The sequence below is a fragment of the Poecilia mexicana genome, unplaced genomic scaffold (assembly GCF_051168715.1).
Source record: "Poecilia mexicana isolate PSO_F unplaced genomic scaffold, ASM5116871v1 scaffold_17, whole genome shotgun sequence".
Taxonomy (NCBI): Eukaryota; Metazoa; Chordata; class Actinopteri; order Cyprinodontiformes; family Poeciliidae; genus Poecilia; species Poecilia mexicana.
Genome location: NW_028263386.1, coordinates 29,804,312 through 29,830,704, shown reverse-complemented (window position 1 = coordinate 29,830,704; position 26,393 = coordinate 29,804,312). Strand labels below are relative to the sequence as shown.

The window sequence follows — 26,393 nt, the reverse complement described above, 5'->3', positions numbered from 1 at the left end:
CAAGCCTGTCTTCAATGTTCTGGATTATTTCAAAGTAATTTTGCTCAGAATGAGGAGCTCAGTGTGTTTAAAATACCCTAAAACCAGTCTTCTATATGAGCTGATCTTAGTTTCCTTAGTTCTGATAGAGGAAAGCTTTAGGTCTGAGTTGCAGACTAAATCTTGTGGGTTGGACTGGTTTTGCTTTCATCAAATTCTTAGAAATGTCAGGAAATGCCTGAAAAGTGAAAATAGCTTCTAGTATTCTTTAATTATAACAAATATATTGCTCTTCTACAGAATGCCTTAATTCAAGAGATTTCTCTTGGTCAAACTGAAAAATTTTGATTGCAAAAACGTGTGTCCTCTTAAATCTGGTTCTTAGCATGGTAAAAGCTCAAAGTGTCAAGATTTTAAAGATCATATCTACAACATGAATATAACTTTCTTTCAACACAAAGATGAATATTGTTTGTAATTAACAGGCTCTTTAAATAGAAACTAAACAAACATTATGAATGTACAACCATTGACTGATGCTGTATTTTCCTTCTTCTTCTTGTGTTTTAGAGTCTTCACCTCTCCTCCCAGGGACAGTCCTCTGCAGCCATTCTCTAATCACAGGCCTGGCATCTTTCATCCATTCATCCCTCTCTCCATTCATTTTTACCCTGTCATGAAAGGCCTGTCCAGTAGTCGGAGTCACCATCATATGGTCTCCTATGAGCCATCATACGATCCATTGGGTCACCATGTTGACCGTAAGCCATATTTGTTCGGCCAGATGGATATGCCGTTGCCCATTCCTATGCCACACCCATCTGAGTTGCCCTATTACAATGCTCAGCGTGTTCCATACCCTTCTGAAAGCAACAGCATTGTCCCATATGGAACCTTCCCACGGAGGTGTCACTCCACCTCCTCAGCTCACCATCCTGAGGTAAAGGATGAGTGTATGGCCATGGTGCCATATGTAGGTGGAGGAGGAAGAGGAGGAGGAGGGGGAGGAGTGTATGGGGGTAAATCTCAGTCTTGGGTACCAGTAAATTTTGCGGACCCGTATGAGCAACAGCCGATATTTTCCAGAGATGGCTACCACACACTGCAGTACAAACGAGGAGTGTTGTCCCACGCTGGGGGCATAGGAGCCAATGACAACAATGACAGTCCTGGGCGAATTCGCCATCTGGTCCACTCAGTCCAGAAACTCTTTACAAAGTCACATTCATTGGAGGGGCCCCAACACACTCAGTCATCTAAAGGGCCAACTAATGGGAGTGTGTATGGTGGTGGTGGAGGAGGTAGCTGTGGTGGTGGTTCAAGGGCCAGCCCAGAGGGTGCGACTCCTCCTGGGGCAGTGCGCCACCGGAAGCGCAGCAAGAGCCGTGAGCGCTGTCGATCAGCAGAGCCCAAACATCGAAGCTACCACCACCATCACCATCCCCAGCTTCATGGCTCAGCATCTGCTCCGGGGTCTGGATACTGGAGCTCAGATGACAACCTGGAACGGGAGCTGTGTCTTTACCACCCTCATCATCACCAACCTCCACCCTCACCCTCCCTCTCTATTTCCCCCTCACCTATGACAACAGGCCAGTGCCCTGGCAGTAACCCTGATAAGTATCCCCAGACTCCCCTCCCAAATCTCTCCTCCTCGCAGTCCCAACAGTACTTCATCATGGACCCCTATGGGACAGTTAACGAGCATGCACACACCCATGCACGCCATGGCCACACTCACCACCACTCTGCACTCAAAGCCTCTCGGAGCAACAGCGATGTGAAATATACTGCTTCACCTGCATGTATACCAGTTAGTGGTAACAGCAATAAGAGCGATGGCTGTATCGGTGGAGGAAGTGGCCCCTTGCTGCCACTGGGTCTTGTGGACGGGCCTGTTGAGAAGAAAGGGGCATGGTCATCAAGCCTAACGGTGAGCAGGGCCCGAGAGGTCTACACCAACACCAGCAGCCACAACCAGCTACGAACCAGCGCAGGATCCGGTAACCTAAACCTAGATAGAGCTCTAGTCAAATCTAAGGGCAGTCAGCAGCAGGACCCTTCTTGCCAATTCTTACAGGTAAATAATTACTCCCTGATTTCAGCCAAAAATAGTTCAATCACTCCCCTCTCTCCCCTGTTGCCTCTTTTTCTCCACCACCTACTTCTCTTAGCAATGTTACCTCTAAGTCAGTGCTATCCAGTCCTGTGAAGTTTTGGTTTTCCTGACTTTTCAAATAGTGTCATCTATGAAATGACTCATGCAATGTTCTCAGTCTGAGAGGGGAAAAAACATTCAGAAAGTTCCTTAACTGGGCGTAAGCGACTGGCCCATCTAAAATTTAGCCAACTTTTATGCTTTGTTCAGTGAGTTATTAGCTATTTTTTGTTACCCTAATGCCAAACCCAACTTTGAGTTAATTTTTGTTGGTATACATGCCAATTAAGTAAATTAAAATATTACTGAAAAGTTTGTTTATTTCAGTAGAAGCAGAAATGCGGGCTTAGTGGAGCATATGCTTAATAGTTGCTTAAATACTATTGTAAGAAGGTATTAATCTGACAAATGAGATTCATCTGGGAGAAATTTCAAATTTATTGAATATGACTGTTATGTGGTTAAATGGTTCTCCCAAAATTATGACTTACAGTCAATTGTAACCTGTTTTTAGAATGATCATATTGACAATTAGAGAGCATGTTTATCATTTGAAACAGTAACAAATACCTTATAATCGCAGAAGTCACAAAACACACACACACACACACATGCACACGCACACACCCACACACACACGCACCAAAATAGCTGAACACTTACTCCTTAACTGCATTAAGGTACTATGTTACAGTTAATTCTTTTAATTAAGGGGGCAGAGGGGACCTGTTGAATATCAGGTATTTTGACAACTGTCATGTAGACAAAGCAGGCAGCTCTGAGAGGATCATGCTCTTTGATTTCTCCAGGGCATTTAACACAATTCAGCCTGATTTGATTCAGAAGACACAGGAGGAGGCCTCAACAATCAGCTGGATCTATGGCTACCTCACAAACAGATCACAAACTGTGGTCTGTTTCCCATAGAATGGCACCTGGGCCACTCTATGGGTGTATTCACACCAAGCCTGTTTAGTCCACTATAATCGAATTCTAGTTAGTTGCCTATAAAGTCTGCTTTGTTTGGTGAAGTGTAAAACAAACTTCAAATTAACCAAAAAAGGAAACTCCGGTCTGCCTAAAAACCTTGGTCTTGTTTTAGTTAAAGCAAACTCATGTGAGGTTTGAATGCTTATGTGGATGCCAAGCAGACCAAAGCAGGAAGCGTACTATAGTGCAGGACATTCTGATTAAATACAACAAAGACAAACACACGTGATCTTTTGACTTGTGATCTTTTGCCAAAGACAAAAGAGAAATCCTAAAACCTCTAAAATCTCACACCACTCCATTTTTTTTCTTTTGTGAAGGAGGACGTTGCATCAGTGTCTTCTTCAGAGAGTTTTGTGCCATTTCCTTTAGTGTTTCTTGGTAGAGCACTACAACAGTTTACTTGACACAGGGCGGTGTGTGTAAGAGAACCTCAACAGCTGAAAATAGAACAAATATTGCAACGTTGGTCCCCAATTGAACTGAGACTATCGGATTATCAGGTGTGAAAACACCCTAAGCCTCAGACTAGGTGTCACACCTCAGTGCTGATGTTGCCATGATTGCTACACAGGATTTTTGCTTCAATTAAGGTTCCTGTATAGGTAAAGCTTGAGAACTACTCCTCTGCCAATGCAGGCTCTTATCACAGTCTGCTGATGTCTCCATTCAAGTTCCTTGGACCTTTAGGTATGACCTGTTTTAAGCTCCAGCTTCGAAGGATTCCTGCTGCATGCATTTCACCTGTCTTCAAAGGGTCTCAGTGTACGCTTCTCTTTATCTCGTCTCATCTTTATCTCTTTATCTCATCAAACAGACCAGAGTCCTCTGCTGTCTGTTGCTACTGCTGGTCAAGCCTCCACCTAAATAGCGTGGCTCTTCCAACACCTGAAGAACCACTTTTCTGAATGTTTTAGATGTTTCCTTGGCTCAAAGTACCTAAATCACACGAATGGCTCATTAGCAGACCTCAACAGAGCTTGATAACATACTGAGGTGGTGATTGCCTTTCCACTTTGATGTTTCCATATATCTGAATGATGAGATCTAGGATCTTAATCTTTTAATCTCATCAAACCAAATACCTTTCATGAACTTATTGCACACATATACAAGTCCTTCAGTCTGACCACCAGAGTCCTATGGCCTTCCTGGACAGGCAACTCCAGGCTTCAAGGGCTGACATTCTGCTACTTTTAGAAGCGTCTCTGCTTCAACACACCTCAGTCAAATAATGAGGTCCTTATCAAGATTCTGGAGAACTTGATTACACTGATTCAGATATTTGATTAAAATATACTGAACCAGGGAGACATCTAAGTGTAGCAAAACAACAACCCTCAAAGACTGGAGTTCCCCACTCCTGCTCTAAACTATTAATTTGCTCTTTTTATGATTATATACATTATTTACCCTGTCAAAAAACAATATATTCATGTGTAAGCAAAAGATGCAATCTTTTAATTTTATTTTATATTGCAAATTTCACAAATAACAGGAAAGTTTGTTGCTTTTCCTGCTATTTATCACCCTGGTTTGATATTAATTTGTTTATTTGCAATGAAATGAAAATGTCTTGAGGTGTTCTCTCAAATGGTGCTCACATATGTAAATTGCCATTTATTAAATTTGAATGTGGCTGAAAAGTTGCATGACTGGATATCACTGACTCAGACTGGGGACACACTAAAACTTAAATTAATCAGATCACAAACAATATTCAATCAATTAATAAAATGCAATCATATGTTCAGTTGTTTACATTAGTATCTACAGAACTAAGGGGTGTTAGCAAATTAATAATTGATCATGAGTATTGACTGTTTCTACCCAAACTTTTTGATGCTGGAAATTATTCTCAGGACCATTTAGTATCTTAGTAGTTTGGGAGTAATATGATGAAATTTAATACTAACACGGATCAAAAACTTACAGCAAGACACAAGGGGAACAGGAAGCAGAAGGAAGGATGACGTGAAAGGAACCAGTGGGGAATAAAGAAAGTCAAGAAGCTTAAAAACTGAGAAAAGGTTGGAGAATGACATTGGGACTGGGTCAGAATAATCAGAGATAATACTGAGCAGGAAGACTGAGGGAAGGTAAAACAATGAAGAGGAAGCTGATCTAGACTAGAGGATCTACAAATCAGGGAGAGATAGTCTAATGCTGATGTAAGAGAATAAATCCAAATACACAAACAGTAAATGACTAAGAAACTAAACATGACGAATAAAATGATCTGAAAAGACCCTGGAGGCAATTTGAAAAAAAAACAAAAAAACAAATAGACCAAGACTTTAATAATGATAATAAATAACAAAGGAAAGATGAGAAAAACTCAAACACATGGATCATAACAGCCAAGACTCTGCAGGGATTGAAAGTATTGCACAAAACACACAAACTGCAAGAAAAGATTTACCATGACCTACGATTTTAAGAAAAAAGATCTGCTGTAATTTACTGTTAATGTCAAAATTATTCATAACTGGCAGCATTAATTTAAGCATTTATCCCAAATTTTTTCCTTTTCTTTGAGTTGACAAACCAGGACATTGGAACCCCATACGAGGCTGTAGGTTGAACTCTACATGGTTGGAATGCTGTTGAACAGCTGAGACAAAACGAATATCAATAAAGATACATTCTTAAAAATGAGGTCTGATCAGCTGACAAGCACAGTGAAGTATGTTTAGGCCAGTACTTCTCAAATAGTGGGACGCACCCCCGCTGTGGGGCATGGTGAGGTGTTACAAGAAGCAGGAGGGCTTAAATATTGACTTTATTTATGCTTCACTGATAGGAAAATTTTTGAGACTTAATAAATTTCTCTTCACAAAGACATACGGCTGTAGATCAAACGAAATAACACAGTCGACCATCGAAGTGTGGCATGATTAATAGCCGTCTTATTAATAGATCTGAGCTGTTGGTCTCTGCAGCTCCTCCAGAGCTACCATGGGTCTCTTGGATGCTTCTATAACTCAGTGATTCTCAGTTCTGGTCCTCAGGGACCCCTGCCCTGCATTTTCTTGGTATTCCCCTTCTGCCACACACCTGACTTGAATAATTGAGTGATTAACAGGTTTCTGTAGTACTTAATGACATGCAGAGGATGTCATGCAATTAATGCAAGTGTAGAATCAGGTGTTCTGGAACAGAGACACATCTGAAACATACAGGACAGTGATCTCTGAGGACTGAAATAAACACTGAACCAACTAATACTTTCTCCTTTCCAGGTTAGCTTAGGTGGATGTTCATGTTTTGGTCAGTCTGCAGTAATTTCATCCATGTTCAGATGATGGATAGAACATAACAACCTGGAAGCTTTGAAGGCTCAGTGAAGATGAACATCGGCCAACACAAATTGACTCCGATGAAACTGTTTTGGCAGAACAAAAAAAAAAAAAAAAAATTTTCAAACATTTGGTATAAACACATTATGTAAAAATAAAAGACAAAAAAATCTGTAAATCTGACTCCATCAGTGGGCAGAGCAAAATGTATTTAAATGCAATCAACTTCAAAGCATTTTAGGATAAAGTTATAGTGTGTCCACAACACTGTAAGGTACATTGGTGCATTGTTCTCCAGAACTAGTCTTGATCACTCTGCTTTTCCTGCACTTATCCAACTCACCCTCAAACTTTTTATCCACCCAGCATCCTACCACCCACCAACCCAGCCCTTTACTTTCCTCTTGGTTTGAACAGCCATTCTCTTTCTTGTCCTCTTCCTCCTCTTCCCTTTTTTGAGTTGAAAAGAGAAGTAAGTGCAGAGCCAGTAGTAGCCTTACTCTCTAAATACTAGGTAATGACATTACCTCACAAAGAACAGCTTTAACTGTTTGTAGAGCTAATTTTTAATTTCGAAGGCATCTCTTCTTGCTACGGAGCCCCTAAGGGGACATGGAGAAAAAAAAAAGGAAAGAAATCTCGACTTATTATCGCGAGATCCCGACTTATTATCGCGAGATCCCGACTTATTATCTCGAGATCCCGACTTATTATCTCGAGATCCCGAGAAACTAAGTCAAGATCTCGAGATCCCGACTTATTATCTCGAGATCCCGACTTATTATCTCGAGATCCCGAGAAACTAAGTCAAGATCTCGAGATCCCGACTTATTATCTCGAGATCCCGACTTATTATCTCGAGATCCCGACTTATTATCTCGAGATCCCGAGAAACTAAGTCAAGATCTCGAGATCCCGACTTATTATCTCGAGATCTCGAGATCCCGACTTATTTTCTCGGGATCTCGAGATAATAAGTCGGGATCTCGAGATAATAAGTCGGGATCTCGAGATCTCGACTTAGTTTCTCGGGATCTCGCGATAATAAGTCGGGATTTCTTTCCTTTTTTTTTTTTCTCCATGTCCCCTTAGGGGCTCCGTATCTTGCCTTTGTGTCAGTTATTTTGTGTTTTTTTCAGTTTCTATCTTTAACAGCTTTTTCTTGTACAGAATTCTGGAAGGCAACATGTTGGATTTAGTGTTTAAAGTCAAATTGAATTTCACAATTATTTGCTGTCTCAAATGACTTTAGTTAGGTGAGTTGTGCTTTAATAGCTGAAAACTTTATTCTTTCTATACCTCATAGACATGAGGTAAAGACAAAATAAGTTATTGTTTATTCCACTGCAGCAGATTTATGTCTTAGAGTAATGGTTCAGTTTGTTTGGGTATGTAGACTTGCATAGTGGTGTGAAAAAGTATTTGCCTCCCTTCAGATTTCTTCTGTTTTTCAACTTTTGTCCCACTTCTATTTTCAATTTATAAAGTTGCTGTTAATATTGGATAAAGATCACCTGGATGAATATAAAATGATTTCAAATGACTTAATTCCTTAAATAAAAAGGTATCAAAACCTAGCTGTTAATATCTGAAAAAAAAGCCCTCATGACTGACCACTGAGCAAAACTTGACAACTTGGAACCTTTCTTCAGGCCATCCTCTTTTCAGCTCCCATACCACTGTCATATTGTAAAGGAGAACACTTGACCTTCTTTAACTCAGTCTGGTTTATAGTTTTTACATTTGTAAATTTTGCAAGCTTCCGAAACCTTTAGTGTACGCTCCCATTTTCTTTCTTCATTTACAGATGCAGTTTTTAGGGAATGGCGTTGGAGGAGAATTATGTCTCTAAAAGACCTATACATAAGTAACCATGTGTGTTCATTTGAACAATTACAGCTAAAATATGCGTTACCGGAACTGCAGCTGAGGAATTATCCATCCATCCATCCATCCATCCATTTTCTTTACACCCTTGTCCCTTAAAGGGGGTTGGGAGTGCTGGTGCCTATCTCCAGCTAACGTTTGGGGCGAGAGGCAGGGTCACCCTGGACAGGTTGCCAGTCTGTCGCAGGACAGCTGAGGAATTATATAAGACAAAATATTTTCATGTTTGAATGTTCTGTTTAAGATCTAAAGGTTTAATTTTGTTATTGTTTGACATCTTTTCATATAAACACTCTCAACGTAGTACCATAATTAAACATATGTGGGAGGAAACTCTTAATATCTTTATTAAAGACAACACTTGGAAGCACGGTATCCACTACTATTCTATTAATGCTAGACTACAGGTGCTCCAATGTAAAATCATAAATAGATTACATTATACATTATTTGAAGGCCAAACTAAATAATGTTTTCCCAAAAATCTCTCCCTCATGTGCAAGGTCATCTGTCACAGACAACACGAGGAGAACACAAGGAATTACAGAGAACAGATAGGAGGAAGCAGCGAGGATTGACTGAGAATGAGGTACTTAAGTACTGGGAGGTTGAATGTTAAACAAAGACCTGGGCTATCAGGTTGCAGGGATGAGGAGAGAACATAAAGCAGACTGGGGAGAGAGAGAGAGAGAGACAGAAAGTGGCACAGAGGGTAAGAGTATACACAGGGGATTAGGAAATAAACATACTAAGGAATAATTAGACACAACAAAAAACTAAAATCATTAAGAAAGGACTGAACTAAAGAAAAACTGGAAAAACTAATCTAATTAAATAAGAAATTAATACATAATAGTGAAACTAAAATCAAATAAAACTCCAAAACAACTCAACAACCCAGGATCCTAACATTATCATTATTAATTTTAATGTATTTTTTATTTATTGATTTATGTATTAGTTGTTTTTCTTGCTTTCTCTTTTCTTCGTAATGGTCATGTTGTGGTCTCCTATGTCACTGTCTGTTGTACTGGTTAAAATTAAAAGTGTTTCAATTAAGTTGGATTAAACAAAAAGAACATCTAAAGAACTGCAGATCTGCTGCCTCAGTATTGCCTAAGTATTGAACATTCCAGAAAACAAGACCTGGAGCCCAGTGACACTTTGGTTCAGCTGCAGGACAATGATGCATTGTAGCAAAGTCACTTAAAAAAGGAAGTTTTTGAGTGGCCTAGTTAAAGTGTGGACTTAAAATCAATTCAGGTATTATGGAATGACCTTAAACACATTAATAATAGAAATCATTCAACATGGCTGAATTAAAACATTAACCATTAAAACATCTGTCATAATTCAGAAATGACTTAGAAAACTTATCAGTTATTCACTAATTATCAGTTGTTGATCCTAAGGGTGTCACAACCAGCCGTACAATAAGTTTAGGGGGCAATTACTTTTTCACATACTACTTTTTGAAAGTATTCGTGTTATACTTATCCAATACTAACATTTGTGTTATGATCTGAAACATTAAATTAGGACAAAACAATAACAAAAGAAATTCTTAAGGGGCCAAACACTTTTTCTTACTACTGTCTTCAAGAATCACTGTGTTAGTTTAACTTTTCCATGTGTTTGACTCTCTTGCTTTATTGCCCATCATTATAGCAATATAGACTATTTTTTGAGACTTACATTAAGTGTGGCATCAAGAAACTAAAATGAGAGTTTAGAGGAGTGGCTGAAAGAACAGCGAGAACTTTCTCTTCTGCCCTCACAGAACAGGGCAGAATAGGGATACTGACAGAACCATAGTGCAGGACATCTAGCTGTCATTACATTTTAATGTGTATATATTCTATTATAACTAGGGTGATCATAGTGCAGGTTGGTTTTCTTGACTTACTTGGCACTCCGTTATAGTCAACATAATTTCACTTATTTGTACCTGGAGGCTTAACACACTTTAAGCTCTCCCATGTTATTTATTATGTTGTCTACAAATTCTCTTCTGCATGTCAGCTGCGGAGCTCCCAGCTTCACCTTCATTTACTTTAAATGCTGCTACTTTAGACCATAAAACAGGGTTGCCAAGGTAACGTCAACATTCTGTGGCTTATATCACTCAGCTGATGGTTAGAACTACACACCAACTCAGTGGTAACATCCTGTGTTCAAGTAATTATTTATAGAAATGCAGATAATTCTTCATGGAAAAGATGACCAGAATCTCACATGTAGCAGTAGAGTTACTAACAGCAGCCCTGTTTCTCAGCAATGCAGTAGACTGAGTGTCAAGCTACTGTGGATGTAAAGCCAGTGCGTGGGTGAGAGGCACTGCTGATAATACTGCAGCTGGTCCTTTCTCTTTTTATAGCCAAACTGCTCATTTGTGTCTCTTTGACGTCACACACATGCAAAGAGAGAGATAGATATTTAGCTCAACAGATCTGTTCAGCCTTTCTGTCAATGAATCAAACCCATTTTCTGTAATTCATTAGAATAAGGTTTAGTCTTCATTCATATACAACATAAATGAAAAAAACAATTATATCTTTTGGGGGGAAATACTACAACAATATAAATAATGAAAGATTTTGATCTTCTCAACATTATGCAGAGCTAAATCAGAGAAGAATTATAGTACACTTTTGACTTCAAATACATGCACTACACATTAAAATACTTTCTTAGACAACCAAATTAACTTCAGTGAAGCAGATGTTTGAATTAGCCAGAGAGAAATTTCCAAATGACCTCTGCACATACTGTTCTATGCTAATTAGCCAGCAATTTCACTGTGGTGCAGACAATCTGTCAAGCCATGTCTGTGAGAAAATCCAGAATGGAGGAAAATGTGATTAGTTCAGGGTGTTTTGGATGCTGGATTATTCTCTTATTTTATTTTATTTATTTATTTATTTTTTGCCTTTAATACTAAGTCCTTGGTTGTCTTTCAGTGTACAACATGGACAGCTTAGTGTGTCAGTTTGGTGACTGGAAGTCAGAGAGCAGAGGAAAACATCTTCCTGACAACACTTATGTATTTTCTTGCTATCAGGTACCTCAAGATGAGTGGAGTGGTTTTTCTCCTCTGGGGAAGGAGGATGACATTCCCTGTCGAAGGATGAGGAGTGGCAGCTATGTGAAAGCCATGGCTGAGGATGACAGCGGAGACTCTGATGGAAGTCCCAAACCTTCACCGAAGATGCAGGCACGTCGCGCCAGCTACCTTAAAGCTACACAGCCGTCACTTACTGAGATGACCACTCTACAGTAAGATTTCTACATTTCCTTTTTTCCAAGTAGATCATTTGAAATAAATTTCTGTTTCATTCAAAGTGATTATTCAGAAGGATTTCTGCTTTAGTCTATTGATGTGCAAAGGATCCTCGTGATCTACGCTGGTCTGGTTCACCAGACAGAATGACAAAAAGAGACATTAAAGTGTTGCAAATATAAATTTTGAAATATTAACCTATGCTTAAATGGAATTACTTCTTCTCTCCATCCAATATTTTGTTTTTTAGACAGTGCCACCTTTCCGCAGACAGCTTCCTCCATGGACAATAACGTTGTAATTTCCATCCAGAAGTTTTTGTCATCTGGTAGTTTTTGTAGTTTATTTGTTTGGTGAAGAGTCTTAAAAAATGTACATAATTCCTCATTGCTTTTGGTAAATGTTTCACATTCATATTGCTTGTGGTCACAAAAACCAGGTAGTGGAAATGGACTAGCTGAAGCAAGATTTCAAAATCGCATTTCTGCTTAAAAAACAGCCATAAGCTCCTGATGAATCACAAAACAATTCACAGAGTTCTGTACAGGAAGGTACATTGTACCTCAGCAGTAGATTGGCTCCACGCATTTATGGTGTTCCCTGAAGAGTTCAATCTTCATTTTATGAACATTGAACACAGTGAAATTCATGTCAAGCTTGGTCTTCTCAGAAATTCAGTAAAAAAAAAAAAAAAAGTACAAATGTTTGCCTTCATGAAGAACGGTTGAATCCCTTTCTCTTTCATGTTTGTAGTTTCTCATTTTGTGGAGGTTCTGCTCTGGAACCTTTCCAGATGACTGTAAAGAGAAGAATTCTTCATAAAATGAAGAACATTATCTAAAACCCTGAACATCTTCTTCATCAGACCGCCATACAACAACAAACCTCTTCTGTCAAAACCGTAATGCTGACTGCTACAGGAGATCCTTCCAGCTCACAGCCATCAGCATCTACAATAATTATTTCAACAAACTTTGATAATATGAGTCCTAACAACATATAACTTCCCTTTTGGATTAAATATGTATTCTTGAAATTTGTCTTTTGTGGGTAGGTTAAAAGTGTCTTTCTGAATGTTGGTGAGTGAAATCTTTCCATGTATGATTTGTCGCTCCTGCAGTTTTATTGAACACCACTCACTGTGTGACTGGCATGTTCTTTGATTTGATGGACCTAAAGTTAAAGTGTAAAAGAACATCACAAAATACAGAACGTTACATTTCAAACATCTCCATGACATCTTCTGGTCAAGGGAGGTGAAAAAAAACAGAAAACTAGTCTGCTACCTTGTCATCTTCAGTTTTATATGTGTTTGAGGTAAACTTGGTTTGTTAAACTAACATAAAGCTTTTGATTAAAACATAAAGTATGGAAGTAACCATCTTACAATCTCAGAGGTGCAGATCAATATTCCCTCTTCCAGGCACTTATCCTCAAGTTGCCTCTGATCAAAGTTTGAGTATGCTTGGGTAATTGTGGTTCTAGTGCACAATATAAATTAAGCTTGTTCACCATTTACTTTATTTTAATGATTAGCAGTAGTTTTGAATAACGACAAAGCAATACACGAAAGCCTTCAGGGTTAACATGAAGGGGTTATTTTAATGTGATAATCACTTTCTCTGTAACCAAAATCAATAGAAAGTTAGCTCAGCTGGTAATGAAGCCTGACATCTTCAACACATCAGGTGTGGTCTGACTACCAAGCCCTTCCTTTCTGGATAGTCAAAATATTCATATTATAAACTAAAGAGCTTTTTCCTCCCCTACTTAGCTAACATGTTGGTGCACAAAAAAGGAATTTTTATCATACATTTAAGAAGGTAGTAAATGACTTGTGTATTCTGTGAAGCAATGATGTTGGTAGGTGAAGATGAATTGGACAGTTTCTGAGATAACCTGATGCTGTCTCTCTGTCAGAATTTCCACAGAACACTCCCCCAAACTGCAGATCAGGAGTCACAGTTATTTGCGTGCTGTGAGTGAGGTTTCAATCAACAGAAGCCTGGATACACTGGATCCTAAAACTCTCCTTGACCCCAAATCACTGCTGTCTTCACCCCAATACCGATCACGCAATGAAAGCTACATGAGAGCCATGAGCACCATCAGTCAGGTTGGTTTCCAAGCATCTGTTACTTTGACTCTTTCAATCCAGTTATGCTACTGTGTACACACAAACTTGAGGGAAGCTAACATGTTATATTTAATTTTCATAATCTCTGATTTGCAAAAAGGATTTCTGACTGATATCATTTTATCAGATCTTTTTAATCTGTCCTGTTAATAAAGATGATGTGAGAATTTTTTGTTTCCAACAAATTGTTACCTTTATGTTAGGCTAAAAAAAAGCCACTATATTGTTCTGAGAATGTGTTACTTAAAATGCAGATAGCTGTGGCATTAGTTTCTAAAGATATATCTGACTGCACAAACAGCTTCAGTCTTCAATAAGCTAGCACCAGAGCACCTTTTTAACAGATATGCTGACATTAGTAACTTACCACTTTGCGACCTAACAGAAGTTAACCCATCATACTCCACTGATCATTTGGTAGATGGCTCATAGATAACTGTGTGTGGACAAAGTTTCTTTAAAAAGGGAATTATTCTGCCTCTTCAGGAGGACAAGCAAAGGCAAATGAGGCAGACTAGCAGTGCTTGCTAACAACTGATGGTATCACCTAGGATGTGTTACTGTGAAATATCATCTCTGCCACCTGGAAACTGTGCTAATAGCATGTAATTGCAATCATGAGACTGTCATACAGCCATGGTCTTCAGTCAAAGGGCTTTTCAGATTTTCTACAGGACTGACTGTAAATGGAGATCCTTCCTGCTGACATTGTCAGGAAGATACATGGATGATATGACAATGCTTAATTTCCCCATGGCATCAATAAAATATTTTTGCATTTAAATTAATTCAACCGAGTGCACAGTGGTTGCAATGTTGCCTTGCAGCAAGAACGTCCTGGGTTCAGATCCCGGCCAGGGGTCTTTCTGCATGGAGTTTGCATGTTCTCTGCCAACTCCATGGACTTCCTAGGTCACTTAACATGACTATTAATTTGTCTCTCTAAATTCTAGGTGTGAGTGTGTGTGTACATGGTTGTTTTTCCATTGTTCTCCTGCAATGGACTGGCGGCCTGTCCCAGATGTACCCATCCATTGAATCCCAGCCTGCATACCTATGTGGGCTCCATATGGGAATAAAGAGGGCTGCCAATATGGGTCCCAAATGGGTTTGTCCGCGGGTTCAATGGTGGCCCCACGTGGGTTTGCCCAGCTAGATTTAAATGGTTGCAGACTGGGTTTCCAGTAGGGCCCACATGGGTAACTTACATGAGGCCCATCTGTGGCCCACTAGGGTGCTGTAAGGAATTTTTACCTGGTCCCCAATTGTGTCTAAACTGGGCTAGAACATGGGTAAAAAGCGGGTTTGTCCCCGGTTTCCATGGTGGCCATACATGGGTTTGCCCAGGTCGATTTAAATGGGCTCTGACTGGGTTTCCAGTGGGACCCAGATTGTTAACTTACATGACACCCATGTATGGCCCATTTATGTGCTTTAAAAAATGTTTACTGGGCCTTAGTAGGACTTCAACTGGGCAAGCATGGGTAACAAACGTGTATTTCCACATTTTCCATGATGGGCCCATATGCTGTAGCCCATATAGGTTTAACAAGTCCTGACTGGGTTTTCAGTCGGAGAAAGATGCCTTATTCCTGTAGGAACAATGGGGTCTGTTTCACCTAACCTGGAAGTGAATTACATTCATAGATATGCAATCTTAATCAACAAACCATATTAAAATGCTTTAGCATAAAACCTGCATTAAAGAAAGAGATGAAAAGTTTCTTTTGGTCAAGGCTTTTTATTTTGTAATTTGAAATATTATCAGTTTTTTAACTCTTCAATTATAAAAACTTTATTAACACAGAGCAAATGATGCAACAACAAATGCACTGCCAAACAAAACATACAATCTACAAAAATATTCATATGGCATCTTTGAAAATAACAGAAACTAGTTTAATATAAATGTATAAACATAAAAATGTATAAACATATCCATATGCAGATATATAACTATATCTAGTTATCTGGATAACTAGATATCCACTTATGTAAATACACACACACACACCAGGTCACACACAGACCAAAAGTTTGGACACACCTTTTCATTAAGGGAGTTTTCTTCATTTTCATGACTATGAAAACTGAAGATTCACACTCAAGGCATCAAAACTGAATTAACACATGTGGAATTATATACTTAACAAAAATGTGTGAAGCAACTGAAAATATGTCTTATATTTTAGGTTCTTCAAAGTAGCCACCTTTTGCTGTGATTACTGCTTCGCACACTCTTGGCATTCTCTTGATGAGCTTCAGTCACCTGAAATGGTCTTCCAACAGTCTTGAAGGAGTTCCCAGAGATGCTCAGCACTTGTTGGCCCTTCTGCCTTCACTCTGCGGTCCAGCTCACCCCAAACCATCTTGATTGGGTTCAGGTCCGGTGACTGTGGAGGCCAGGTCGTCTGGCGCAGCACCCCATCACTCTCCTTCTTGGTCAAATAGCCCTTACACAGCCTGGAGGTGTGTTTGGGGTCATTGTCCTGTTGAAAAATAAATGATGGTCCAACTAAATGCAAACCGGATGGAATAGCATGGCGCTGCAAGAGGCTGTGGTAGCCAAGCTGGTTCAGTGTGCCTTCAAATTTGAATAAATCCCCAACAGTGTCACCAGCAAAGCCCCCCCACACCATCACACCTCCTCCTCCATGCTTCACGGTGGGAACCAGGCATGTAGAGTCCATCCGTTCACCTTTTCTGCGGCGCACAAAGACACGGTGGTTGGAACCAAAGATCACAAATTTGGACTCATTAGACCAAAGCACAGATGTCCACTGGTTAATGTCCATTTCTTGTGTTCTTTAGCCCAAACAAGTCTCTTCTGCTTGCTGCCTGTCCTTAGCAGTGGTTTCCTAGCAGCTATTCTACCATGAAGGCCTGATTCACACAGTCTCCTCTTAACAGTTGTTGCAGAGATGTGTCTGCTGCTAGAACTCTGTGTGACATTGACCTGGTCTCTAATCTGAGCTGCTGTTAACCTGTGATTTCTGAGGCTGGTGACTCGGATGAACTTATCCTCTGCAGCAGAGGTGACTCTTGGTCTTCCTTTCCTGGGGCGGTCCTGTCATGTCAGCCAGTTTCTTTGTAGCGCTTGATGGTTTTTGTGACTGCACTTGGGGACACTTTCAAAGTTTTCACAATTTTTCGGACTGACTGACCTTCATTTCTTAAAGTAATGATGGCCACTCGTTTTTATTTACTTAGCTGCTTTTGTCTTGCCATAATACAAATTCTAACACTCTATTCAGTAGGACTATCAGCTGTGTGTCCACATGACTTCTGTACAACACAACTGATGGTTCCCAACCCCATTTATAAGGCAATAAATCCCACTTATTAACCTGACAGGGCACAGCTGTGAAGTGAAAACCATTTCAGGTGACGACCTCTTGAAGCTCATCAAGAGAATGCAGAGAGTGTGCAAAGCAGTAATCACAGCAAAATGTGGCTACTTTGAAGAAACTAGAATCTAAGGTGTATTTTCAGTTGTTTTACACTGTTTTGTTTAGAACATATTTCCACATGTGTTAATTCATAGTTTTGATGCCTTCAGTGTGAATCTACAATGTCAATAGTCATGAAAATAAAGGAAACTCATTGAATGAATAGGTGTCCAAACTTTTGGTCTGTACTATATATGTAGATATATACAGAGATATAGATATATCTATATCTCTGTATATATATGTGTGTGTGTGTGTGTATAGATATATAAATATACATATATATATAGATCTATATGTAGATATGTATCTATATCTAGATATAGATCTATATATCTACATATATTTACACACACACACACACACACCTATATAGCTCTTTCACACTATGTTTTTGTCAAACATTTATAATAATTTATATGCCACACTGGAAAACTCTCATGCATCATTGCAACTGTCCATCTTGGAAGAACTGCCCACCTGAGTTTAGTTGCCAGCCTCCCTAGTCGCTCTAACTTTTCTATTTCCACCTCTGTCACAGGCTCCAGTAAAGCACTTCGAGTGTCGTTTCCATATCTTTATACGTGATTCCGTGGATGAATCCATTTCTTTTAAGTGCCCCTAAATAACAAGCAAAGGTAGAAATTGCATTAGCGTTTTACTTTTAGTACAATGTCAGTTTTACTGTTACTGTCAGTTCTGACAGAAGTAGTCATTTGTAGATAAAGCTTGCCTGATAAAAAATGTTATAAACTATCAAGAAAACATGTAATTCCTAAAATCTTATTAAAATCACAATGTATTAATCTACCTTTTTCAAAGTGTTTAAAGGTGATCTTCATAGGTTTATGCTCTTGAAGTCTGCAAAGAAATATCATTTTATTAATGCAGTTTATATAACATTTGGGCTTTTGCAAAAAAATAAAATATTTAAGGCAAGACAGCCTTTGTATAATGCAAATTCTGCAAAGTTAAATCAACACTATGCCTAGTCTATTTGGTCCTTATAAGAACTGGTGGTAATTTAACTCTTTGCAGAGTTATTTCAAAAAGAGTTTGAGTAGTTATAGCTTTTTTTCAAATGTTAAAATTACTCAGTTTCTTGTTGAAATAACTCTGAAAATAATTAAATTACCACCAGTTCTTATAAGGACCAAATAGACTCTGTGTAGTGTTGATTTAACGCTGCGGAATTTGCTGACTATGACCAGTCATATTGTAAACATTGAGTTTCGCTAATGCAATTTAGGGCTGAAACGATTCCTCGAATGATTCGAGTACCTCGATTACTAAAATTCCTCGAGGAAAATTTACCTGCCTCGAAGCTTCGTTAGTTTATGTTTTATTAGTTAGCGCACCGTGTTCCGGCCGGGACTTCATTTGCGTTGCGCGGAGCTCTCACTTCCGCCTCTGAGTTGTTGACAAAAGCTAAGTCTCAGCGGCATAAAGTCCAATCTTCAAGATTGGCCCGTGGGGATTTTATTGATTGATGATAATGCCCGACTTTTTATCGTTTTTGGGGAACCAATAAGCATCCTTAAAATGACTGGGGGATGCCTGGAGTACGGCAGCATTTCTCCTCCGGGGCTGCTGGTTGAAAGCGAACGGCGGGAAGAGCGCTGAGGTGAGCGGATAGCCTGAACAGGGCGGGCGGCTGAGTAGCTGATGCTTACCGTGTAAATGTAGCTTTACCGACGAACCGCACAATAAATTTCATATCCCGGTCTGAAGAAACGGGTGGCGGAGCGCATCGTACATGGCTGGTAGATGAGTTTCTGAGTGTGACCAGTGAAGGTGTCGTAAATATCCCGTATTGCTTCCCCCCGTGTTCGTCCCCCGGTCTAACGGTTCGTCAGTCCGCTGGTCTATTTCCTCCCCTCCACCCCATCTTACGTTCGTTCATTCGCCCTCTCCTCCCACTCCAGGCGGCATTTCCCGTATTTTCAAACCCAAAGCGTGACAGGTTAGGTGGCAAGGTGAGTTTAATTAATCTATTAAACTCACTGAAGATGAATACATAAACTAAAAGCTGGATTGTAGACATTTTTTATAAGCATATTTGTGAGCCTGCCTCTTTGTTATTAAATTCAATATAATTTCAGATTTTTCTATAACTTTTCTTCTGGTTAACTTAGAAAGTGAGCTATTATTGTTACAGGTTAGTTTTCTAAACTACAAAAAAGCAACTGTTAGGGATGCTCAAATATGAAAAATTGGACTGATATTGATATCTGATAGTAACACCGGTATTATGCCAGATTTACCAATATTTCATTTTATAATTTTTTTTATCCGATTACTCGATTAATCGTAAGAATAATCGATAGATTACTCCATTACTAAAATATTCGTTTACAACAGCCCTAATGCAATTATTCTCATTAATATGTTACTGTGACCAGACCAAGATAGTAGTATTAATCTTCAGAGTAGTTTAGAAAATCACTAATAAATATTAATAAATCACTCCTACAATATTGCACATATAAAAGAACAAGAGCTAAACTTAAATATAAGTAAATTTCACATAAGTCCTAGCGAAATATTGCAAAAATATCAAAAAGAAATTGTTCATCCTTCAATCTTTGATTCAGACTTTGCCACTGAAGACTACTCTACAGATAGTCCAACACACAACAGTTGCAGATTGAAACAAACTCTGACAGAATAAAATGCTTTCAAGTGTCACACGATAAAAAATGATTTAAAAATATTTACTACTATCCCTTCATTCTATTTACAAAAGAGCTATTATGCCAAATATGCTGTAACCACATGGGCCCCATTTAGTGTTGCCCATTTCTGTCCCATTCCCGTTAGCCCACAAAAATGCTGAATAGTAGAGGTGTGCCGATCAATCGGTCACCGATCATAATCGGGTCGATTTCCGTGAAAAAGTCCATGATCTGCGATCATTGGCTCTTGTTGCCGATACCGATCACCTGCTTCTCATTTCCAGCCTGCCTGTACAGCTGGTCTCCTCTTTCCTTCACTGCGCAAACGCGCAGCAACAAATCCTAAGCGATGTGGAACTATAACGCACTGAGTTAATGGGGAAGTTTGCGTGTTGTGGCGGAAAATTAAAGCAGGTCAAAATGCATCAACACAACGAATCTAATATGGAATAAAAACAATGAGATACTTGACGGAGTTTGGCTACATCGAGGCTCACTGCAGTAAAAAAGACATACGGAGGATCAGATAGCAGGTAAAGCAGCGCACAGCTACAAACACTCACCCGGATTAGCATGACGGTCAGAAAGCTAAACAAATAACCTGGAAAATTATTTAAGTCATCGAGCTGCGATGTAAGACGCTGGTTCTGCTCTAACTGTTGAACCGCTGCTACGCTACAGGTAGTAATATTTCACAGACGGAGCTTCGCTTCTGCTCCACCTGGTAGTGACTCTCACACCGAACCTGCTTAAAGCTGCAGCATCTAACTTAAAAAAAATACATTTTACATACGTATTAAAACTTCCGCTGTCCTAACATGAGACAGATAATCTCTATAAAAAAATAATCGATCTCCTCCCTGTTCTGCATAATTACTCCGCTCAGTCAAAAACAGCCAATCAGAGCTAGCAGTAATCAGCTAGCCGCCATGCTAACAGGAAGTTTTCATTCAGTAACTCTGGATTGTTTATTGTAATGGATCCTGTTTTTGCCTTTGAATGTTAAGTTTTATACTTGAATTTTTTTGGCAATGTTGAGAGGTTTTATTTTGGCTCTTTGCGTTATTTAGCCTCTTCAGAGCCTTCATATGTTATCAGTCTGTTAAAGATAGTATTATCAATAGCAGTACAATTTGCACAAAGCCTGTTTTGTTTAGTTTTCTTCTTGGAAAAAGTTATTAAAAACAAGTTTTTGTCTAAATTAAGGTGAACTCATGGTTCCTTTATCCACATAATGTAACCGGTAGTGTTTATGATAAAAAATAAATAAATAATAATTATGTGATCGGTATCGGTGATTGGTATCGGTGATCGGCCCTCATGGGTGATCGGTATCGGCAGGAAAAAACTTGATCAGCACATCTCTACTGAATAGTCTATACATTTAGCCCAAATGGGCCGACAATATGGGTCCCATTTTAGGTTACACATATGGGCCTCAGCCCAGACAAGACCCATGCATATTAATCATAACCCATGTAGCCCACAACAACACGATTCAATGCAGTTTCATTAAAAAAATGCACCTATGCATGGGATCCATCCATGCATACTGGCTTAATTGGCTGTAAGAAAGGTTATGAAAAACCCGTGAATGAAAGTAAAATAATGTAAGTGGTTTTATCGTTTAAAAACAACCTCTGTTAGCAACTTAGATTCATTAGTGAACCCAAGGGCGTAGGAACGAGTCTGTCATTGGGGGGGACGCATATCGGAAACCTGACAGATCAGTAAATAGCTTGAGCAGAATTGTCAAACAATTATGCCATCCATAATTGTTTGACAATTATGGATTGTCAAACAATTATGACAATAATTGTTAGGGCCGTGCAGGGACCACTAAAGGGGCAGGTGCTCAAAAAAAGGGCACATCTCACCGCATTCTAGGACAGAATATTAACAAAGCCTCAGCTTTCAGAGCTTAATAAACAATGATCATTTACAAAATTGTGAGATATACAATCAAAGCTAAGGAAAATCTCTATATAGACCATACAGCTATGCATATGTAAGATATTTTATTAGTAATTTCTTTCTGCAGGTCTATTTTGTTATAAGAAAGTATTGCCATATTCAAACTCACAATTTAGCAAGATATGTAAATCAGAGCTAAACCACCAGACATATTTTGTCTTTACAGAATTACACTATTAAAAATGTAAACAACAAATAATTTTAGTACGTTATTATGTGTCAGAAGAGGGCTTAGAAAATAAGACCAAAAAAACAAAACAGTTTGACCAAAAGGGCACTTGGGGGCAAGGAGCAAAAGGGGCAGGTGCTCAAGCACCCCCAGCCCCTCCCTCTGCATGTGCCTGATGCCATCAACACATCAGTAATGCGTTACTCTAATCTGACCCTTGTTTCAGTAACAAGTATTCTAACATGTTACTATTTACAATCCAATAATCAGATTAAAGTTATGCAGTATAATGACCGTCATTCCAGGATGAACACTCACTTTAGCATTTGCCTCACAACTAGCAAGCTAAATACTCTGGTAGCACACACAGGCTACCAGATTCTGATATATTTTATTGGTCAAAAGACATTTGATTATTGGTCAAAATGCATTGATATAAATTGACTGGTAATTGAACAGGTTCTACCTCTTTCTAAAACCAAAGTAGAAAACAGCTCATAAAATAGGACTCGGCAGTTTTAAACTCAATACAGCAGTTTGACCAACAAAAATAAAATCTAAAGTTTTGTTCTTCTTGAACATCTCTCTACATCAGTGCAACAGTTTGATCTACAAAATAAATAAAAATTATACTTTTCACGTCTAACAGACACCTTAGCTCCTCACTGTTAACTCAGTCTCACTTTCCAGCCCTGCATTCAGTAACTTACCAAAGATCCATGAAAAACACTGAGGCAGAAAGACTAAATGTTTTTTTTTCTCCTGTCATTTTCAGCCACAAACATTTAACGAAAATATCTACTGATATGTGTTTCTGTCTCTGCCTCCCTCTGACTCTCTGCAGCCTGATGTTCCTGCATAGATTCATGTATTTACAGCAGACACTTTACTAATGTATGTCAGAATGTGAACTAAATATAAAAAGTATGTTTTTATCATACAGAATGAGAATTTAAACAACTTAATTTTCAGATGTATACATTATTATACATCTCAACTCTATTCACTGTGTAGCAAAAGATTTCACTAATTTATTTTTAAACCTCTCCTCAAGCACTTTTTTTATTGTCTCCTGTAATTAATATAATTTTTAATATAATTAATATAATTTTTAATGTAATTAATTAATATAATTTTTATATCTTTACACTGAAACTCCACCTGGCTCTCTTATGTCTTCCCTGACCTGCTCCTCTCATAATAAAATAGTTTAGCTTATTTAAAAATTAAAAACACTTAATACATATTTCAGTAAACTAAATGAAGATCTCACCAGAGCTTCTTCACCTTTCTTCAACATCATTCTAGCACTGCTGTTCTCCTAAATATCTAAATAATATAATATAATATAATATAATATATAAATATATATTAAGTGGTCGAGTATGATCAGATGTTGCTCACTTTAAATAATAAAAAGGCTCATTTCATTGCTGTTTCAGTCTCATTCTAAATAATTGTGACTAGACTAGGTAACTTTTAAACAAAGTTAGCAGTAAAATTTTGGACATGTGACTATTCCAGAATTAAAACGGCTTAACCTAAAAGATTTAGTTCTATATATGAAAGTAAACTGACAACAAGATGTTATAAACGAGCGATATTCATAGCAAAATTCCTGACAGACAGTTTACCTCCTTCAAACGGAGTTTCTGACTCAAACTGCTGCTCCCTTTACTCTGAGCCGTTCAGACAGGGAAGGGGGAGGAAGCGCTCTGCTGAATGCGCTGTTGTGCGCCTTCAAAATAAAAGCACGCGAGTGGAAGATTTTAAAATTCTTCGCAACAGCGGTGAAATTATTGGGGGGGACGAATGTGACTCTCTCCAATATTGGGGGAGACATGTCCCCCCCGTCCCCCCCGCCGCTTCCTACGCCTATGAGTGAACCCATTTTATGGACTCTTTGCACCTCAGCTTCCGCGTTTGGGGAAAAGCGGCTCGATTGTTTCTGATCTATTGAAAATGGCCTTTTACTTTAGGTGCTTGCAGTGCTTGGCCAAGGTTTGTACATCGATCCGAAGCCCCAACAAGTCAGCTGGAGAAAGGTTTTAAGATGTTCGCCTCGTTATGCATTTAGTGATACGTAGGTGAGTTTTACTTAAACTTTGTGGCTAACATTAACGTTAGCTTATGCTAGTAGGCAATATTCTCGGACATTGTTCTTGTAAAATGTGCTATTTAAGTATCTAAACATTCTAACGGACAATGTTTTACCTAATTTTCAAGTATATTATGTGTGTTTATTGTCGTTAGTGTCACAGACTAACGGGGAGGTTACGGTTCGGGCTTTTTACTTCCGAAGCCTGACGAAGCTCAACAAGCCTCATAGCTTAACAGTAGCGCAGCTCTGGTGTCAGAGATCTGGTTCGGCTGTTCAGGTTCAAAGTTGCTGCTTTTAGAAAAATATGACCGTGTTATGTCTCTGTTATTTCATTTTATTAACTTAGCGTGTTTCTTGCGAAGAGCTCCAATAGGACGGTGTTTACAGCAGTATGTACAGGCGGATCAGTTGCTCGGCTGTCTGGCTCTGGTCTGCTCTCTCGTTCCCATACACTCGCTCTTTCAGGCTTAATACAGAAGTGATTCCATGGAAATAACTCAGGGAGGCTCCTTTATTTATCATCCGTATCCCTGGTATTTTTAGGCTGATCCGGAGTGAAGTGAAGGCTGCAAACTTTGTGTGGTGCAGCGTTAGCTTTAACTGGTAGTGGCAAATATTTACAAGCCACCATCTTCTTAATTCAGGATCGCTTGGAAATTAATGAAAATTTAAAAGCTCATTATATTAGGAAGACAACAACGTTTATAGTATTGCGTTTTTTGCATCTGAAATACGACTTAGTCTTTTCTACCAGTCATGGTAACCTCAAAGCGGAAACAAGTGAGCCGCATTAGCTCCTGGAGATGTGACGTCAACGCCGTATGTGCAAAGAGCCCATTGTGCCGCATTGGCGCTCAAATTAACAAGTGGTAGCAGCAACCAGAATGGCGCCGTAGCGTATTTGAAAATGGTATGGCCCAGAACAGTTTGAAATCACTCTGCATTCAAATATTCTTACCTTAATGATGACAGATGACTTATTGTATGTGTGTTTTAATAAGAGAAATTATCATCCAAAAGAAAAGCAAAAAAGAAAAACAGAAACGTCACTAAGTCGCACTCCGGGGTACTCCGGTCATTCGAAACATTACGACCAGCACATTTTTTAACTAGCGATTTAAAATCTCTCCTTAAAATTTGATACAATACAGATAAAACAGACAGAAATGTACTCACAAATTCTTCAGTAGAAGGCCAGCCAACTTGCAGACGCCGCGCCAACGGACTGATGAAGAGACTACGTTTGATTTTGAAACCGCATATACATCCGCAGTTAACAATTGTACGTTTTCCAAGAAACACAAGATTAATTTTGTGAGTGTTACATCGGTTTAACAAATGTAAACCCGATGTAACACTCACAAACGTTCTCAATGAAAATAAATAAATATAGTCGTCCTTATTCAAATGCGCTTTGGAACTATTTTCTTTAGTGGATGTGTAAAGTGATTACTTCAATTCACCAACCTTTATTGGCAACGGTGCCAGAGAAAAATTAACAAAAAGGTTAAAAAGATTATTGAAACCAGATTAAAAGATATATATAAAAAATAGAAATGTTAAGTTTTATTTTATTTCACTTACGATGACGACTTGGAAAATGTTTGCAGATGAAAAAAAGATGCTCAAAATGTTCTCACTTGAGTTTTGTTTAAATTTATTTTCTAAACATTTTTGTAATATTTCTCACGATGGTCTCATCTGAACTATTTCTCCAAATAAGAATTAAGCCCTGTTGTGAAAAAGCTTCAATAAACACTATAGATGTATGAACATCCAATTGATAATAACATAGAATAAAATAAAGAAGGACAAAAGTCCACTCTGAACCAGGACCGAGTGAGCAGCAGAAGATTATGCATATTTAAAACAAATAATGTCACAAGAATGTTAGAAGACATCTGGATTGTTCTAGTGTAAAATCATAAAAAGAAAAAATGTTAGGAGTTCAAAGTGTAGCTTGAACAATACTGAACTGGTTAAAAAAAATAAAGCATGATGCATATTTTGGTCTTCTAGAAGCCTTGTGTCATGTCAGTGTTAGTAAATGAGCCAGACACAGAAATAGTGAGCATGTTTTAGGTTATACAATATGACCTCCAAGACGAGGTCACCATCCCAGAAGAGCTTTTCTTTTTGTAGAAAGAAAAGCTTAATTGTTTTTAAAATTTTATCAACTCCTTACCTTTTATCAACTCCAATATAGATCAGCTGAGTAATTGCCCTGGTGAAAGGCCATCAGTCTGACATCTCTGGTAATTTTTTTCCAAGTTTTTGTAATCTTGCAGCTCTTGC

At 38.6% G+C, this 26,393-nt stretch overlaps 1 protein-coding gene across 4 annotated transcripts in view; it reads left to right on the top strand.

Annotated features, from left to right (window-relative positions):
* The first annotated feature begins 417 nt into the window (after positions 1 to 417).
* Positions 418 to 26,393, top strand: part of dlgap1a (discs, large (Drosophila) homolog-associated protein 1a) — a 63,310-nt gene continuing 37,334 nt past the window's right edge. For 3 of the 4 annotated variants that reach the window (XM_088014630.1, XM_088014629.1, XM_088014628.1), the window contains exons 1-4: positions 418 to 1,400; positions 1,440 to 2,059; positions 11,375 to 11,589; positions 13,514 to 13,709. In XM_088014630.1, coding sequence (XP_087870756.1) covers positions 494 to 1,400; positions 1,440 to 2,059; positions 11,375 to 11,589; positions 13,514 to 13,709 — 1,938 coding nt within the window. In that variant the 5' untranslated portion in view covers positions 418 to 493. Of the gene's footprint in view, positions 2,060 to 11,374; positions 11,590 to 13,513; positions 13,710 to 26,393 lie in introns of all 4 variants that reach the window. The other variant, XM_088014627.1, reaches the window with a different exon arrangement.